Raw genomic sequence first — 19752 nt, 5'->3', positions numbered from 1 at the left:
ACGGCAGAGCTAAAGGAAAAGCCAGGTGAGAGTATCTATTGACAAGGAACAGTGTGCTTCCTTTCAGAAAGCCTTCCAAAGGCTTTATCGAACCCTTTGCAGGTTACTTGCAAGTAAAATTTAAGAGGCTTACAGAATATTTTGATGAATTAGAAGGTGCAGATAGAACTTAAGCAAAACAGAGGGGTCGAAGCCACTTGTCAGGTCTGAGCACACGCCAGCATATGAACCAGACGTGCCACAGCATGTAATTCTCCCTTTCCTGAGAGCAGCACGTCTCATGTGTTGTAGTTAGCAGGGACTGGAGCTCCACATCTTGGCCTTTGGGAAATGTGCTGCCATGGCACTGCATTTCACAGTACTTGGTAAGGGAGAAATCTGTCTGGTTTGGTCTGTCTTCCTCTGTGGGTTGTGCCAGGTGTCACCTGAACAGGGTGGAAACTCTCTGTCTCTAGCCTGATAGTTTGGCCAATATTCAGAAGAGCCTTAAAGCTCTTTAACAGGAGGAAAAGAAGAGAAGGGAGGAGGCACTGTCTGCCCATCTGGTTCCTTCTCTAGGCAAGGTGTGATTACTTGCTATAGCATTTCTATTGCTGTCTCCATTCTAGTATAACATATCTCATATGACTGACTTGTCACCACTCAACTTGTGTGTCTAGTCTACAACCTGGCCGATCTCATTGTCAAGGAAATTCTCCATATTTCAGCCTAAGAATCACTTTTTAAAGATCTGTCCTATTCCTACTTATACTCCCTAATTCAATGCTTGGATTGATGGGTAATATTATGCTCTATTTTTTTTTTCTGACTTGATTTTTTCTTTTTAATCTTTTTTAATTGCAAGGTAGAAAGACATGGAAATATTTCAGAACTACCAATTCCCTTTTCCATGGTTTCCTAAGCACTGTGAACCTCCTCCAGGTTCACACTCTTCCATATCTTTCCAGATGCAGCATCATACAGCCATTGATTAACTAAGCCAGGAATCACATCCGTCCCTCTGTTCCTTCAAGTTTTAAGCTTAATGTTGTGGAAGCAGAGCCCAGCAAGGTGCGTAAAAGCAGCAGAGCGTGTACCGTTACTCAGTGTTGGGACCAGTTTGGTTTGGGGTTGATATGAGTGCCATGCAAGCTGGTGCTTCTCGGTGGAAGGAAGAACAGGGCTAACTAGCAATCAGATTATTCACTTTGCTACTGTTACAAAACATTACTTGCAGTGTCTCTGCTAATTCAGAAACCTCATGGTTATAATTACACAGCCTGGAGGTTATCCAAGCCTAATTTCTTCATTGCTGGTTTTTAAATTGTTCAACAAAAGGAACGTTTGAACCTATCTATGGAGCAGGCATGCCTCTCTCTGCCAACCACTGTCAGCGATGAGTTCTCACTTGTGAAGCCACTAGCATTTCACTTCTACTGGAACTAAATTGTTAGAGAAAAAGCAGGTCATCTCTTCGTGATGTAACACAGGAAAAACGGGTTAGCTGCCAGCGAAACCCATCTCAAGAATGGGAGAATCAGGAGGGTGCAGACACTTTACTTGGTAAAATCTTGACAAGGGGATGAATCTAGAGCTTGGACCATAGGAACCTGATATAGTGAACCCTGTTTCTGAACAGTATCCTTCTTACTAAAAAAAGGAAATGAATAAGGCATTAGTTGCTAACGCAAATTTTTCAGAGGCACAACAACATTACTTTGTGCTAAGAGCAATACAGCATACTCTTTTGTATCTTTGAAAGGATATAAATCAGCCTTACATGGCAGCACAGCGTTGAACAGGAATATCCTTTCTTAAGTCCCAGCACAATATTTTTTTCACAGTCATTGCTGCATTACAGGACCACACCCATACTTGGTGGTGATAAAGCCCCACTTTTCCCTCCTGTGTTTTTCCACGATGCACAACATGTACCCCTGCTGTGCCACTTATTTCATGGCCGTCTTAACCACTGATGGTTGCAGTCAGGGCAGAGCATTAGCAAACACTGGTTCTCAAAGGTTTCCCTTGGCCACAATGGTTCTTACTGAGCTTAAGACTCGTGCCATGCTGGAGAAATTTCAGTGCTTTCTGAGATGGGGTGGGATGAGATGAAGCTGATACTCACAGGACGACTTCTACGTGGTCCAAAGCCCACTGATCATGACCTGTTCCGTTGTGACGGGGCTGCCACCAGCGCAGTAAGACTCCTTTCATTCGTGCCTCCCTGTCATCACAAACGCAAGAGCCTGTGAGAGCTCCAGACTATCGGTGTTTTGCACATCCCTATCTACCCCCCAACAGGAACTGAGAGCAAAGTCAAAGCGTTATTTCTACATCCCTGAACATCAACACACCATACATGCAAAACATTTAATGGTGAAATATGCACGCAGATAAGGAGGAATTTTTTTTTCTCCCTTATATCTTTAAAACAAGTGTTCTGTTTTTCTTTCAAGTATATTGATAAACACCAGGCTGGAATTTCTTAATCAGCCTTCCCCTTAAGTTTTCTTCTTTGTTTACCCTCTCATCAACCTTTTTTCTTGCACAGTGATGCAACGATAGATTCTTTCTTAGCAGAAATATATCTTGTGCACTTAGAGGTAATGAAATGTGACTGGGTACTCACAGGGGAACATTATAAGACACTCTTTGGGCTTGTATAAAGTCCTTTGGCTGATGCTGTGCAATTACTTGCCATGTAATTCCATTATTTACACTGTATTGGAGGAGCACTGCCTTGTCTACAGTGTTAGGATCACTCAGATTGGTATTGCAACTGTCTGTTTGTGAAATACTTCCAATTTGCAAAACAAACATGATTTTGCTGTAAAACACAGAGAGAAAAGGTATTTTCAGTATGCAAAAAGTATTCAAACAGGAACAATAGCATTTCCAGGTTTATTGCAGTTACCTTATTAAAACTTTGAGCATCCTCAAGAATCATTACTTTTAACATGCAAAATAAACTGTTCTCACATTTCTAAAACACAGCTCCCCTTTCAAAGTAATAGTTTACTATGTATAACTTATTGCCATATAGTTGGAGGCAATAGATCCAATTTTACAATGTATCTGCACAAAACTGAGATACATAAACAGTATAAACATGCAAATGAGTGTATGAAAAGCTAAAAAAGGTCAAATAAAGGTTGAATATAATAAAGTGCCTAAAAGATTTATCATATTCTACCTGGGTGTTCAAATAAGAAAGGAAGAGCCTGATTTATATCTGGCCCATTTGCCAATTCATCCTGTTTCTAATCTTGCTTTGGACAACTAAATACAAACCAGTCCAGAAAGCTGTCACTCTGTTAAGAGCCAGCACAGGCTGGCTACATTTGTTTTTCCATGGCCAAAGAGGCTCAATAGATGAAAAAGAGACTCCTGTTCATTGCCAGGTGAATATAATTCTATTTGACAACTGAAGTAGGAAAAGGAGTCCATAATTACTAATAGCGTCTTTAGTCATAACCGTTGTGGAGGCACATACAAACATGGGATTCATCTTATCAGATCAGGCACTGTTCCAGACAGTCTGGTGTCCAGTCTTTGCCAACGGCTTCATTGTCAGTGCTGGCTTACTAGACAGTGCTCTGTTGGGCATGATGAAAACATCTGACCTTTTCATCTGACATCGCTTCCTCCTCACTCTCCATCTCCCAAATGGAAGTCACAAAGCGTTTTGCCAACCCTAATGTTTATCTGCCAGCCACATCTGACTGCATGGTACAGCCAGGTCCGTCCATTCTCGTCAGTACTGGCCCACATGGCTGCACGTACATATGAAGAGTTTCCTTTCTCATGAGCTGCTAAAAGAGCATTTTAGGCTCAAAGTATTACCTTGCTCGGGTGAGATCCAGAGGCTTAGTCACAGCTTGTCGTATTTGACATCCATTAAAATAGAGCGAATCTCCGTGGGCGTAGGGTGCCAGCTGTCCGCATCCATTCCCTATCACTCCTCCTTGAATGGTTTCCCAGTTTATTTCAGTGACTCTTTCAGATTCAAAATTATCTTTAATATAACTGGGGAGGTCATGGCTAAAAACAGAGCAGTCATCACCTAGAAATGACACAATGAAGTTATAAACACACAAAAATCAAAAGAATTGAGAAAATTGAGTTACAGTTCATTGTAATTCCATTCAAGGTTGTGGCCCAATATACAGTGTGACTACAGGCTGAATATATTTCAACAGATCCATTAATAATGTGCACATTGCTGTACAGCATTCATTTTTAGAAAATTGAGGCTGTGAGTCTTATTTTTTACAGCAGTATAACTTCAAGAACTGCAATACAGTTTCTCCTATTTTGCGTTGATGCCAATGAGAAACTTCAAATTGCCGGTTGAAGGGAAATGTGTAAAACAAGGAAGGGATCTGATCTTATAAAGTTACGAGACTCTCTCCTGGAAGACATTAAACACTAGCTCCACTCCCACAAAGCACTTATAATTTAGCGAGGGCGCTCAGGTACCGTTAGGCATGTATTGAGGGATTAGAGCAGAATCCTCTGTCCTGATGGGGCACAGAACTGAGTCCTTTACATGTGCCAGTCACCAACATCTGGATCCCATGTACACATCAGCTTCCAGTGAAGGCTGAACGGGCTTTACATACAGTGCCAGACAGGAGAGACTACTGACTCAATCCAGAAAGAGTAAAGGGAGGGAAGAGCTGTTATTTGCAGCTCTGTCAAGTTATTGATTTAGAATTTGTTACTCAAGCATTCCAGTGATGAATTTAGACATGATACATCACTCTGTCTTTTTGTTTAATTTTGAGCTAGATTAGACTGTAGCAGATGTATAAGAAAGAAATTGAAGAAACAAAACCTTGATATCCTTCATCACAAATGCAAATGGCTCCCGTTGTGCAATATCCGTGGCCACTGCAGAGCTTAGGGCACGCTTCCCCAATGTACACGTGGTCGATTGCCCAGCTTTGTTTCTCTAGTTCTTCTCCCTTCTGAATCCACCTGAACTGAGTTGCACTGCAAATATCAAAATCCAAACACCGTATTATGATATCTAGCAATTAAACACATCTGTACAGTGACGTTCAAATACACCAGCAGCAGATGTAATGGAAAATGTCGTATGAAGGGGCTGTGACTTCAGTAACTGGAAAGACCCACCCTGAATGGGTGACTGCTACATCATTGGCAGTAGCCACTTCTATTAACAAAAAGCTTCCTGGAAAACATTAATTATGTATCAGATCTTAATCCAGCAATAAAGAAGCATTTTTAATTCACTAGTTGTTCCAAGCGAACACTGCCAGCAAGACAGCTGACATTTTATAGGTCCACAGTGAGCTGACCTTTCAGTAACCTACCTGGATGAGACATGATCAGGCAGCTGGATAGTTATTCTTCTCCACATGGAGCTATTGACAGAGTTATAGATGGTAGCTTCGTGGAATTGAAACGGGGAGCAGCCAATGCTATTAGATGAGGAAGGAAGACAGTGTGTCTGGACGAGCTGCCATGAGTCTGTCCTGTAGGAAACAAAAAAAAAATGTTTTAGAACAACTGAAAGAATAATGAAAGGGAAACAGGTAATTTCTAAGGGTCATGGCATTGCCTGTCTTACTAAACAAACTCAAGAGATTGTCAGCAATAGTTTCCATGCTCTGTAGCCACAAATAGACAAGAGGTGAGAGGCTGAACCACTGGTGCAGCCAAGGAGGACTTTCCAGCACCAGGTTTGTGTGCTGTGAAACCCTTGGTGGTGGTACACACGGCAGAGTCCAACCCAGAGCTCCTCTGGGCTGGCAAGACAGAAGGATTTATTTAGGAGTCTGCTCGTTAGTCTCTCATACAGTGTTCAGAAGAGTCCCAACAGAATGTCCTCCATGTTTACCCACAGTCATTTGAGCACAGAATATACCTTCACTTTTACAAATTACAATGCACTACTATACTACAGCACGGGAGGCAGTGTTATTAATTGTTTGCTAGTTAAAGACCAGTTCTGAGTTAAGTAACTCCCACTTCATTACAGCTTGATCCTAAATATATAGTCCTGTATCATACTAAAACAACAGTTTCCTGTGAATGTGGTTTTCTGCAAGCACATTTTTAACAGGAACACGCTCATGACTGTAACTGCAAGCTCAATGCCATGAATCTGTCAACATCTGGACTAAATTATAAAGAGAATTTATGGGAGTTATGTAGACAAATCCCAGTGCTTGCACACAGGCTTTGTTCAGATCCTGTTACAAGATGAATAGCAAAGTAATTGCTTTAATAAATAAAAGCTCTCTAGGTTTTTAATATCATACTATTTTTTTTTTTAGGTCTTTGTATTCTGCTGTCATTTACCTGGCATCTTTTGTATACTCCAGCATCACAGAGTGGAGGTCCCCACAAGAAGTTGCCTCACAGCCAACCACGATCTATAGCACAAATAAAATTGGCTGCTATAACAAGTCAGGTAGACATTTAATGTGATATATAATGAAGTCTTGCTCTCCTTTTTTTTCTTCATGGGGTGTATAAAAGAGATTGCCAACTTAGATCTTGGACAAAATCCATCAAAAGTGGATGTAAAACAAAAGACGCAGTACTTCAGATATTGCTTTTGCTTAATGAATTTTTCTTCATTGCTACTGTTATTTTCAAAGAGAATCCTAACACTACGTTCCTAAAGTTCAAATTAAATATCTAAACAAACATTGTTTCTGAAACACAAAGAAGTGGTAGCTCCTTGGCATTTCAGAAAGTGAAGTACCTAACTATGTATTAATTACCTATGAAATTTATAGTTAATAATGATGAACATGTGGATATAAACTTCAAGTCAATCCAATTTAAGAACAGAATTATTCTGAATATTTAAAACAATAAACAAATTTGTGTCATATGAGAGTGGAAAGATTACAGTACCCAATGCAGAGTACTGAATAGATAACAAAAAGCTAAATTTTAAGAGCTTCAAAACCAAATGGCGGCCATGCACTAGAGCTGAGTTCTTAGTTTAGAAAGAAAATCTTTGCTGTGACTAGTGAAGAAAAAGGAGGAGAGAGTCAGGAGAGAAGAACTTTGCAATGAGATTTTAGTAATACAAACTATTAAATGCTGATGGGTTATCATAATTTTGGCCTTAAAATAGAGGGAAAAGATGATAGGCTGGGTAAAATAAGCAGCTTGGGGAGGTCTTGGCATTCAGTAGTAAAAAGCATGTCAGACTCCTCTTTTATATAATTTCTTTGAAGGTGGCATGCTGTGTGAGTGGGGGAAGCAGTGGTTTAGGGATTATATTAGACAGTCAATATAAAATAGGCAACCGTGTTGAGAAAAGGTGAAAATATTGATTAGTGGAAGATGGAAAATTCTGGAACTGTCTTGTCAAACAGAATAGCAAGAAAAAAAACATAACGAGAAAATGGATGACTATTTTGATAACCCTGCTTTCATATTAGTTCCTGGCTTATTTAGGACATGGCACTTGGGGAAGGACGTAGAACATTTCTGGACAACAAGTACGTGTTGCCTTTGGCCCTTTGCAGAATTCTACCTTAAAACAAAGTAAAATATTGAGAAATGTTTCTCTGATTATTTAGGTCGTTTGCCATGACACAAGTGAGTAGAAGGGGTACTTCTACTTGAGCACTTTTGCATTTTCCATATGCCACTCTTCTCCAGCCTGCCTTTACCTTGCCTTTTCTGCTTATTCACGAGTTAGGGGAAAATAGCATATACTGCATGCTGTGTATTCTCACCTTAGAAAATAATTCCTACTGTATCTGATGATCCGGTAATTTCAGGAAAAAGGGATTAGACTTCCAATCCCTCTCAGTAACCCCCAAAGCATATAAACAGTCAGAATAATTTGACATTTAACATTCATTCGACCTTTCTGGTTCCCATTACGTACACTTCAGAATTTCCTTTAAATTCTAATAAAAAGTCATTATTAATTATTCATCCAATAGGGCATCCTAGTTGGAAGAAGAATATTTTCTGGAGACACATTAGATGATTTTTCGTTGCATACTTTACTTTGGAGAGAGAAAGAACATTTCTTACTTTAAACTGCATCATGTATCCTGGCTGTATAATGAGCTCCCTGGAGGAGAGAATGTTGTGTGTTTTGTCCTTTTTCTTATTTGGCCAGTAGAGATGGAATGATGGATTTCCACAGAACCCTGCAGTCCTGACTGCGTTAGGGTAAAAACTCCAGTTTTCTTCATGAGAGGTGCCTTCTATTAAGATGAGTTAAATACAGTTACTGCATTGTCTCGGTAAACATCAAGGCTTAGTAATGAATCCACAGAATCACTAGATACAGTACTTTAGTGATATAAATACTAAATTTATGCTATCTGTCATGACACACAGTAAGCAAACTACTAACAGACATAATAAAAACATCAGCTCCAGAGAGGTAATTAAAATGTTTAAATAATAGTACTTTTAAAAAACATGATTAAATAAAGCTTTACTACCAGGAATTTAAATGAAATGAGTTGGACTGAAATAAAAATTTTTGCGTTTCTTATAGGTATATACATATATATGTATACACACATACATATCTGAATATACGTGTATATATATATTTACACACCCCTATTAGTAGCATGAAGAATAGCGTATAAACAGCATTAGTCTACAAAATGAAAAATTTGCAGAGTTAAAAAAAAGAAAAAGTGTGCTTGCAAGCTCACAGGGCTTATCTTAGATAAGATAATGCCAGACAACAGATTAGCTGTCACAGCCTGTCTTACCATCATCAAACGTATCTACCAGCTGGCTGGGGTTGATCTCTGCTCCTCCGATCAGGATGTTATCCAGCGCCCACTGCGCCCGGTCGGGGCCTGAAACCACGATCCCGTTGCTGATGGTAAAAGGCTGCCACCAGCGCAAGCGGGTTGTATTGGTCAGAGCGTGTTCGGGGAGGAGGATGTAGTCATGCCTGACTGAGATGTATTTTTGGTAATCCATCTCATGAAGCAAAGTCCAGGATATCCCTAGAATGAAAAGATGCAGGTTTAGTAATAAAAACAAGCGTATGGTAGAATCTTCTAAAAGCTTAAAGGAAGATAATAGGAAATAAAAAATAATAGCTATGGTCTTCTGATGATAGACAAATCTTAACTTCTAAGGGTAGTTGGCAACTGTTACTCATTGCAAGAGTAATCTTGTAATTGTATAAAGGAATCAAATTGGCTGGAAGCCACTGATTACTGAAATCAGGCAGGAGGATTATGGAAAACTCCTGAGCAATAGATGGAAATTTTAGATGGGGAAAAAGCTTTACAAGGACAAAAATAACTTTACAATCAAAAATTATCTTATTATTTTGGATCTCTCTGACAACTTCTCAGATATTCATGGTGCTTGAATACAGAACAATGCTGTAGCTTAGTTGAAACTAGAAGATGTACTTGCCTCCATCAATGGAATAGTCTAGCAGCACTCCCTCCTTTCTGCAAGTTGGTCTGTGGCATGATGTCATGTTGTTTTCACTGCCAATTCTCCCCCAGTACTGTAGAAACCTAACAGTAAATGTATAAGTTTACATCTGTTAAAGATCTGCACAAATTGAGAAGTTTGCTTTCTGTTAGCAGATGTGCTGAAAATGTTCAAAATGCCAGCATTTTTAAGCAAGTGACATCGATGTACAAGTAGAACAAAGGTTTCCAAAAACATTGCCTAGTAATTCTCATGGGAACCTCATGAAATTCAGCAAAGTCCTGTCCCTGGGAGGGACTAACCCCTTGCAATGGTACCGGCTGGGAACTGACTGGCTGGGAGCCCCTTTGCTAACAGTTCCCTGGGAGTGCTGGTGGAAAGGGAGCTCAACATGAGTTGACAAGCTGCCCTTATATCAATGAAGGACATACATAAAAGAAGTTGATAAACTGAGCCAAGGTCAGTGGAGGCCACTGAAATGGTTGGGGCTGAAGCATGTGCCCTGTGAGGAGACGCTGAGGGACCAGGGATAGTTCAGCCTGAAGATGGCTGGGACTGGGAGTCAGTGGTCATACATCGAAAAAAGGGAGGTTCCGACTGGATATAACGGGGGCAAAAAAAATCACTGTGAGGGTAACTCAACACTGGAACAAGCTACCCAGAGAGACTGTGGGATCTCTTTCCTTGGAGGTTTTTTCAAGACCCAACAGGACAAAGCCCTGAGCAACCTGGTCTGAATTCAGTGTTGACCTGGCTTTGAGCATGAGGTTGGACTAGAGATTCCCCGAGGCCCCTTCCTTCCTGAAAGGTTGTGTGATTCAGTGAATTTTTGCTGAATTACAGAAGTGAGAGTGTGTGGCTTCATTAAAGCCATACAGTCAAGGGAAATGATGCTGAAGTTGTCTTCTACATCATGTCCTTAGCTTGTCTAAACTGACATAATTCCATTGCTATCCAGTTAAGTCATCCTCTTCTACAGCATGTGAGTGGAGTGTGTCTTGTATGGGCACCCAAGAGAGGACAACCAGCAGATGTTATGTTCAGAACTCAGTGGGAGACACAGCTGGTGCCTCCAGGAGTGGAGACAGTGATGCCCAGGAGACTGCGGTATTTCGCCTCTTTGCAGGACAGGCATTGCTGACTCCAGGACATTCCCAGGGAAGGGGACCTGCTGCTTCACCTGGACATGGCAGACCCTTTCCACTGTGCTAGGTTGAGCCTTGCTCTCTGTGACTCATCTGAAAGCATCAGTGCCTTCAGAATCATAATCTCATTGGTGTCTACCTGAGATAGTGCTATGCTTGTGGTGGCGTAGGAATTCCCTGAGCTACAAGCTACGTCACCTGCTGCTTTGTCAGCATTTAACGGAGTTCCCCATTAAAATGACATGGAAACATGACCTACTTTGCCCCCCGCAGGTCCAGATCTTGAGTGACAGCCTCCCTCACAGTTGCACCTCCAAAATACAGAGTTGTGTCTTCTGCGAGAATCCCACACTCAGTACAGGTACTTCCACCTTCTAAGGACATCCATAAATCTGGTTTAATTTCTTCGTTGTCAAAGCGCTCTTTCAGGAAAGTCTGTAAGTAAGGTGTTTAACATAAAGCACAGGTAATTATGATTTTAAGCCTTTCTGATGACCACAGCTGGAACTGACCTAAACATGTTTGAAGGGCTTATGAACACTGTAAAAATTGTTTTTCAGGGTGACTGAACATAATCACTTTTGGCTGAACATTTAGCCACTTGAACTGAATTGGCTAAATGTGAAAATACGTTAGGGCTAGATTTTAACATACTTGGGAGGTAATCCAGCACACTAAAATTTGCACATGCAAATGAATGGGTGTATTGGGTTTGTGTGGCAAGGTTTTGGTAGCGGTGGGGGCTACGGGGGAAGCTTTCCCTCTGTCCAAGCCATATGCCAGCCGGCTCCAAGTCAGACCCGCTGCTGGCCAAGGCCGAGCCCATCAGCGACGGGGGTAGCGCCTCTGGGATAACATATTTAAGAAGGGAAAAAAAACTGCAGCCAGAGAGAAGAGTGAGAATATGTGAGAGAAACAACTCCGCAGACACCAAGGTCAGTGAAGAAGGAGGGGGAGAAGGTGCTCCAGGCACCGGAGCAGAGATTCCCCTGCAACCCGTGGGGAAGACCATGGTGAGGCAAGCTGTCCCCCTGCAGCCCATGGAGGTCCATGGTGGAGCAGATATCCACCTGCAGCCCGTGGAGGACCCCACGCTGGAGCAGGTGGATGCCCAAAGGAGGCTGTGACCCCATGGGAAGCCCACGCTGGAGCAGGCTCCTGGCAGGACCTGTGGACCCATGGGGAGAGAGGAGCCCACGCTGGAGCAGGTTTGCTGGCAGGACTTGTGACCCCATGGGGGACCCACGCTGGAGCAGTCTGTTCCTGAAGGACTGCACCCCGTGGATGGGACCCATGCTGGAGCAGTTCATGAAGAACTGTAGCCTGTGGGAAGGACTCACATTGGAGAAGTTCATGGAGGACTGTCTCCTATGGGAGGGACCCCACGCTGGAGCAGGGGAAGAGTGTGAGTCCTCCTCCCCCTGAGGAGGAAGGAGCGGCAGAAACGACGTGTGATGAACTGACCCAAACCCCCATTCCCCGTCCCCCTGCGCCGCTCGGAGGGGAGGAGGTAGAGAACTCGGGAGTAAAGTTAAGCCCAGGAAGAAGGGAGGGGTGGGGTGAAGGTGTTTTTAAGATTTGGTTTTATTTCTCTTTATCCTACTCTGATTTGATTGGTAATAAATTAAACTAATTTCCCCAAGTCGAGTCTTTTTTGCCCGTGACGGTAATTGCCGAGTGATCTCCCTGTCCTTATCTCGACCCACGAGCCTTTTGTTATATATTCTCTCCCCTGTCCAGCTGAGGAGGGGGAGTGATAGAGCGGCTTTGGTGGGCACCTGGCATCCAGCCAGGGTCAACCCACCACAATGGGTCTAATTCATAACTGTGGTTATTTAAGACTATGTAACACCACTCCAGTATGTATGTAGTATGCATGGGAGAAATTGCTATTCTGTATTTTTTCCCCGGCAAAACCAGTACTGTAATGAAATTCTAGGGTTATTGTAGTGAATATGCATTTATGCAACTGTCTGCACAAATATTTGCAGTGAAAACCATCTAGAATATATCTCTGATTTCCACTTACCTCCAGGTGTGCAGTAAAAGCAATGCCATGAGTGAAATCCTGGCCTTAAGGAGATAGTAGTAAAACTCCCCTAAAATTGCTAGGATTTTATCCCAAATGTCCTTAATGTGAAGAAAATTGCAAACAGATAATGATATTTGTTCATGTAATTAGTATCTCAGATGAAAAATAGAAGGTTATAATAATTCAAATGACATGATAACTGAGAAGTTAAATAGTTATATTCTCTTTAGGCAGAACGCTGCTTAGCCTGTTGTTTCTGTGGAGCATGTACCTATTCTGTTCTTATCTGATGTAGAAAAAATGAGATGGTAAACACTGCATTTTAAACTAACTTGAGGTTCCTTACATATTCTTTTCTAAATATGTTAAATTTTTAAAATATTTTAACTTTTAAATTAGCAATATCTAGCTAGATTTCCCTCGCTTGTTATAGGGTAACAATAATAACGGGTAGGTGAATTAATTGTATGCAATTTTATGTCATTTTCTTGTATTCCCTACTTCAATAAGCTCTTTCATGATAAAGACAATCTTTCTACAGGTCTTGATCAAATATAATCATATATGCAAGGGTGATTTAGATCATATAATGGTGATCTAAGGATGGACAGTGAACTTTATCACAGCTTTTTGGGCAGTGTTACTTGCAAAGGAACAAACCCGTTCTTGGATACTGCAGTAATAGTTTTGTTAAAAAATGATAAAAGTGCTGAAAATGGATTTGAGTATCTTCAGGCTGACAGGAATCAAAGCTAAATTTCCAGTAGGATCAATTTCTCCTCTCTCTCTGTCTTGGCCAAACACATGGCAAAATTCACTCTTTAAAACATGCAGTAAAATTACCTTCAGTGTTTGGGTCAGATAGCAGTTTGGACCCGAATACCCAGGATCACAGATGCATTGCTCATTCAGGCAGTCTCCATGACCTCTACAGTTTTCCAGACAACCAGGGCCCAGATAGAAATTATCGATGGCCCACTGCATATCTGAGTATTTCTGGTAGAACCGAAACCTCACGGGACTAAATATAAAGGAATGAAGAAAAACAGACATATGTATAAAACAACTTTGCTCAACTGAAGAAAGGTGGGTGAAACACAATATACTTATGACTGTACTATCCTCCAAGCTTCCACAAGTAATATCTGGCAGTATCTGTTGAAATTGATTTTATACATATCCATATCTTCTTCTTCACACATGTACTACCTATGATATATGGACGGATTCCAGACACTGCTGAAGCTGGAAAAAGCTATTCTGGCTTCTTGCAAGAGAATTTCAATTTTGGTTATACTTCCTGAGCAGATTACTCAAAGAATATAAGAGATTTTAATTTTGCAGTAAAAGACAAATTGTTTGCATATGTGCGGACTACTGTAGACAATAAGGGTATCTTTTCCACTCAGTAAGGTCATAAATCTACTCCCTAATTGACCGCAGCTGTCTGAACAGAGCAGAACATGCTGTACTACAGCAGACTGCAGAGAAGTAAGGATAACTTTGCTGGTTCTTCACACCAAGTCATGGTCAATCTCGACTGATTGGAAATAAAATTAGGCAGCTTACGTAATGAACACGAACGCTGCTAGTCTGCACTTTCCTTGAAAGAAAATGAATAGGCAGTTGTATCCCCTGTTGTGTTTTTCAGAACGTACTGAATCCAAGACAAAATGAGTAGCAAATTCCTACTTACTTGCCCACAAGGTTTTCAGGCAGTGCGTAAGTTACTCTTTTCCATCCTTTTGTGGGAAAGAAGACAGATGGCTGCGAAACACTCCCAGAACATTTTGGATCAGCTGGTAAACACTGAGGTACTAAGTAACTCCAGCTAACGCCAAAGTCAGTGGAATACTGCACATGGACCTGATTTTGTGCAAGTTTTTCTGAGGTTTTACATGCAACAGAAACCTAACAAAGAAGAGAGCATAAGTAAATTAGAATTAATTGTGGTGGTGGTTAGAGTTTAAAAAAATGTTTGAACCTGAAAACTGACTGCAGAATTTTGCTTGAAGTGATGGCAGTAACAGTGTTTGTGTGGTACCAGTCATCTGCAGATCTCATCAATATTCCCAAGATTGAGAACAGCATCATATTCTGAGTTTTGTTTTCTTCTAGTTAGCTCACATTTCTGAATTTCCAGGTTTCGACACTTGTGTCTTATGCCCCAGTACCCCATAACTAAGAAAGTTAATATCCCCTTGCCACACAACCTAAGATTTGAATATTTCAGAGGAGGCCACCCAGCTCGGTTATGTTAGGTGGACAGTCTTTATGGGAGAGATGTGTAAAGGGCTCTTACAACTTCCATATATTGCTGGGTTATTTCTTTAATTTAGGTAAAGGGGTGCATGAAGGGCAGTTTGGGTGCAGGTTTGACGTGAATGCATGACAACATAGGAGCAGTGTGGACTACTTTGGAGCTGCTTTTCCCTCACCAAGTAGCTGTAAAAAAATAGACATCTTGTATATGTGTAATATCTCTATTACATGATGTCCATATAACTGCTGTGCTGGAAGAGAAGACTGCGTCACCTCTGAGAACAGCCTGCGGTATTAAAGCTGACCAACACAGAGTAGGTGAGAAAAATGAGGGTGGCCTAATAATAACACTTTTCCCTGCAGGGAATGGCTCATGCGTAGGCCTATACATCATCCTACCTCCTGAAAAATCTACTTAGACCTGGAGCAAAATGTGTTTTTGAATAATTATGTTGCAGACAGAGATTTTACCTTGAACTGCATAATCCAGCCTTCTGTAGGAGTCAGGTCGTGGGTGACTGCGTAGACCTCTCTGCCGTCATGGCTCCCGCAGATCATGACACCATCAGGAGAATCACAAAACCTCTCGATTGAGCAATCATCATGGAATAACCAGTGTTCATTCACTTGAAAATAAATGGCAATGTCAGTAATATACAATGACAATATAGATTAAAGAAAACAGGGAGTAGTGTTAACCACTAAAGGTGATTCATGGCTTTATTTTTCAGCCTACATGAGAATTATGTAGTATTCCTCATGAGAATGTCAGTAGCCCGTCTTTCCCATGTACATATTTGTTACATTTATCACATTTATTGCTCTAAGCACTTCTTACTACTCTCTTACATAAGCATTATAGCATTATTTTTTAATGTTCAAGTAGTAAGGATCTGAGACTTACTTACTCAAAACTTAAACTTCTGTTGCGGTGGACATTATGGGAGAACTTTTTAATGGGTGTTGCCTACATGTCTGCACAAAGGCTACCCCAGCACTGTTAGCTGTTAAGCCTTGTAAACATCCAGAAATACATCCTCTACAAAATCTAGTTGTAAAATGTAACTTAACTTCCCTAAAGAATGTTTAAAAAAGTTAGGAAATAGGAAACAGATACTCAGGTTAAGAAATCTGCTTAGAATAACCTGTCACTTTCTAATCCTTTTTTCTATCTTTGAAGAGAAATTAATCTTCTAAGTAAATTCATGCAGTAAAAAAAGAAAAGTTACGTTATATCTTTTCATTTCGCATTTTGTGAACTAAAAACAAAAGACAAGACCCCCTATAGTGATGGGATTGTCTGTGATATCCATCACAGTGAGACAAAGATTCAGAGGATCAGCAAGATTTGGAAATCGCTGCACTGACTTCTTGCTCTTTAATTCAGATTCACGTGAAACTTCTACCTGTAGTTTTGTCTTCCATGAACATGTCGAAGGAGATCCTCCCAGTGGGCCCTGCGTCGGCTGGGGAGCGCTCATGCTGCGGCAGGGGAGCGCTGCTGAAGGTGTCGAGCATCACCGTCCTCTGGTCAGCTGAGCCGGAGATCAACACATTGTCAATAGCCCAGTCGTTCTGGTCCAGGCCATCGTGTTTAGGCTGCCACCACCGGAAGCGCGTCCCGATGGTTTTGGCATCGTAGGGAAGGAGGATGTTCACAAAGCTGAAATAAAAAGTGGAAATTAGTTGTAGGAAAGCCATAAGAGGAGGACACTTCTCAATGCTGTGTGCTGGGTGCTTTGACCCAGGTCCACTCCTGTTGTTTCCTAGAGTATGTGGAAGTTGGGAAAGAAGGAAGAGACTGCGTGACCCAGCCTATGTTCCCTTACGGGAGATTGCTGAAACAAAAACCTTCCTGATCACTCCCAATGTCATCCCTGGGACAGGGGCTCAGAGTGAGGTGGGAAGGGCCAGCAGCCAAACTGTGGCATGGCTTGAGCAACCTCACGTGCTCCAGCTGTGCTTATGGGACCAAATGCAATGGTCTAGACTAGCAGGGTATGACCGTAATGTCCTAATTAAGGGAAGTGTTAAGAAGGAGAATGTTGAAGTAAAATTAAGATTACTATTTTCAACCTGGAGCCATTCAGCAGACAGCAATGTTCCAGTACAATTTTCTTATTTCCATTACAACAGTAGATGATAGTACACTTACATCTTTTGTCCAGTTAAAGTGCTAGTGTTTTCTTGGTGTGTTCAAATGAAATAACAAATAATGGGTTCCTCCCAGCCCCATTTTCTATGAGTCTTTTAAATTAGTCAGTGAGGAAAAGGTCCACCCATGTCTATGCATGATTTGAATCTCACAAATACCTGAAAATAAGGCTTAAGTGTATCCATCCTTTTGATGGATATCTGCAGAAATTATGTTTCTCCTCTACACACCGTTTTCTAACTAGCTCAAGCAATGACTTTCTGCTCTTGCCAGTAAGAAACTAGATTGCAAATGAAAGTATCTTAAAGAACAGGATGGACATCATTACAGTAGCTATTAATTTATCTTCCTGCAACCATTTACAAATCTACCAGACTGCTACAGACTCCTTACTACCCTTGTATTTCTGGCCTAGCAGCTGCACAAATGCTGATGCTCAAGCACATGTGCTAGGGCCATTCATAAATGCTTGCAGGACTGGACAGGCTGAACTCTTAAAAGATCTGACACCCAAGCCACAGCAGTAATATGTCCCACAGGTTCTTATGAAACATTCAAGACCACCTTACTTTAGTACAGGAAATTATACAGGCAGAAGAAGGTATCTACAAACCCGGGCTTGCTGAATTGATCATAGAAAATTTCCATTAAGAGGCTCCAGGTGATGCCACCATTCACAGAATACTCCAGCAGCACTCCTTGGTTGCGGTTATTAGGAGTTATCAGACATCCATACATGAAATAAAACTGGATGAATTCTGCACTGGTGAGGTTCAAGTCCACTGTAACTAACATCCGGCTGCAGCCCTTAGAAGCAATGAAAAAATATGTTGGCTGGTGTTGGCTGCAAAACTTAGGAACATAAAAAGTGTTAGACTATGCAGTCACTATTAATACAACTTCATGTTGTAAAACATTCAAAATTGTACAAAATTATACTAATTATAACAAAGGTAAAGCTACAAGAGAACAATAAATGTTCTTTCTTGAGGACATAATTACAGTTTTGTTCTGTCTTAAAAATTCCTGTTGTGTATTCATACACGTTGCTGCTTGTACCTACAGCTTTACAACATTCAGTATCAAGAATTGTATTCACCTTTGTTCTGAATACAAGAGTTACAAAAATCCATGCCTCCAGTATAAAACACAAGGTTTTGCAGGCAGAATTAATGAATCACTGATTATGTGCTAATGGCTTAATTTATGCAAACCATCAAATGGCACAGCAATTTTAATATGTGTGTTTTCCCATAATCCCTTATATATTTCACATTGCTTAGTCTATTAGTTAGTCATGCCTCCTTAGTCCTACTGGAAGGAAATGGAAATGTAATGCTTCTGTTAGTTTATTTTAGAAAACTTGCATCAGTTTGAACCTAGTTATAAATTTGCATGGAAGAGATCTACAAGCATAAGTTTTACATGTTTCTAAAATACTATTTTGTCATTTTTATAATCCCGAGGTTATCTGTAAGCAAACTATAGTTCAGCAGCAGTCTGAGTTATATACCTATGTATGTAGCTAAACCAGGAAATTTTACTCTGAGCTTACTCTGAAAAAACCCAACAATGAAATATCTGAAGGATGAGGCTACACATGGATGTATTTTCAAGGACCAAGTGCAAGTTATACGCATGCAAATACCTAGTTATTAAGTTACCTCTGTTGTCTGATTAGAATCCACACCAAACTCCAGTCTCTGGAAGTTATAAGTGCTATGAGGAGGGTATTATGAGTGAGTGGAATTGAACGTCTACATACTTGGACTGTGCTTTAATCTATCAGCTCCACCTCCAAAGGCCCCTCCACGGCTCCTTTTAGGAGGCACACACACTATATCTCATTTTCCTGGCTGCAGCATGGCCAGGAACATGGTATCTGCTTTCCTGGAGTGTTTCTGGCTGGCCTTAGTCTTGAGGACCTGTCTGACTTTGACCTTCAGCTAGGCAAAGGATATAAGTTTTTTTTATGTGTTATATGTTTAATATGTTATGCTGATATTTTTTAACACCTTGCTATTTATTTAACTTTTTAAATCAGTCCCATTTATACTGTCAAATGGAGTGAGTTGGCCCCCGTGCTGAACACACACCCCGCTGAAGTGAAGAGCCATCCCAGAAGCTACAGCCCCGCAGACCGTGCTCAGTTTGCCCCCGTTCACCGTCAGCCAGTTCTGGTTCGACGGCGAGCGATTGAAGTTATCTTTCAGTTGTGTCGGAAGTGGGGTCTCTGGCTCGTCGCAGTACAGCCCACCCCAGTGCTCATCGCAGCTGCAGAGGAAAACAAATGCAAAATTCAGCTGGCAAAGGCTCTGCACGAAGGTTTGATCAGTGCCATGTTATTCCGCATTAAGGTGCCATCTTATTCCGCGTAGAGGCTGTTTGCATCATTTACTAGCGCACAACTGGTATATGGGGATTTCAAACATCTGCCACTTTTCGTAGTTAATATGAAACAAAAATGACTTTAGGAAGGCTAGTATTATGTGTCATTCAAGCTGCTAGTACAGAGTACACTCCAGCACAGAATAAAAGCAGTAAAATACATTGTACTTGAATAGATAAACCTAAGAGAATATGCCAAGCCTAAGAATGTTCTGCTAATGTTAAATTTTAAGTAAGTTTCTGTAAAATTTTAGTGGATGGGTACTTTCCTGTTGTTTCTTTATATAGTCCCCCTTTTTTTTTCTCCTCTGGAAAACCTTATAATATGTCAAAGATTGGATAACAGGATGGAAATGTGTTCT

The 19752-nt window shown here is 41.0% G+C and overlaps 1 protein-coding gene across 1 annotated transcript in view; it reads right to left on the bottom strand.

The window, feature by feature from the left end:
- RELN (reelin) overlaps positions 1–19752 on the bottom strand; it is a 297658-nt gene that overhangs the window by 9383 nt on the left and 268523 nt on the right. The window contains exons 48-63 of the mRNA XM_050915640.1: positions 19099–19276; positions 17616–17809; positions 16254–16510; positions 15319–15473; positions 14282–14496; positions 13429–13606; positions 10813–10988; positions 9385–9491; positions 8721–8963; positions 8020–8195; positions 6313–6386; positions 5322–5483; positions 4820–4977; positions 3826–4045; positions 2612–2809; positions 2108–2206 (exon numbers count right to left, since the gene is read on the bottom strand). Of these exons, the coding sequence (XP_050771597.1) occupies positions 2108–2206; positions 2612–2809; positions 3826–4045; positions 4820–4977; positions 5322–5483; positions 6313–6386; positions 8020–8195; positions 8721–8963; positions 9385–9491; positions 10813–10988; positions 13429–13606; positions 14282–14496; positions 15319–15473; positions 16254–16510; positions 17616–17809; positions 19099–19276 (2790 nt within the window). The remainder of the gene's footprint in view (positions 1–2107; positions 2207–2611; positions 2810–3825; positions 4046–4819; positions 4978–5321; positions 5484–6312; positions 6387–8019; positions 8196–8720; positions 8964–9384; positions 9492–10812; positions 10989–13428; positions 13607–14281; positions 14497–15318; positions 15474–16253; positions 16511–17615; positions 17810–19098; positions 19277–19752) is intronic.

Source organism: Gymnogyps californianus, chromosome 1 (assembly GCF_018139145.2).
Source record: "Gymnogyps californianus isolate 813 chromosome 1, ASM1813914v2, whole genome shotgun sequence".
NCBI classification, from domain to species: Eukaryota; Metazoa; Chordata; class Aves; order Accipitriformes; family Cathartidae; genus Gymnogyps; species Gymnogyps californianus.
The sequence above is the reverse complement of the archived record's forward strand: the minus strand, read 5'-3'. Positions and strand labels throughout refer to the sequence as shown.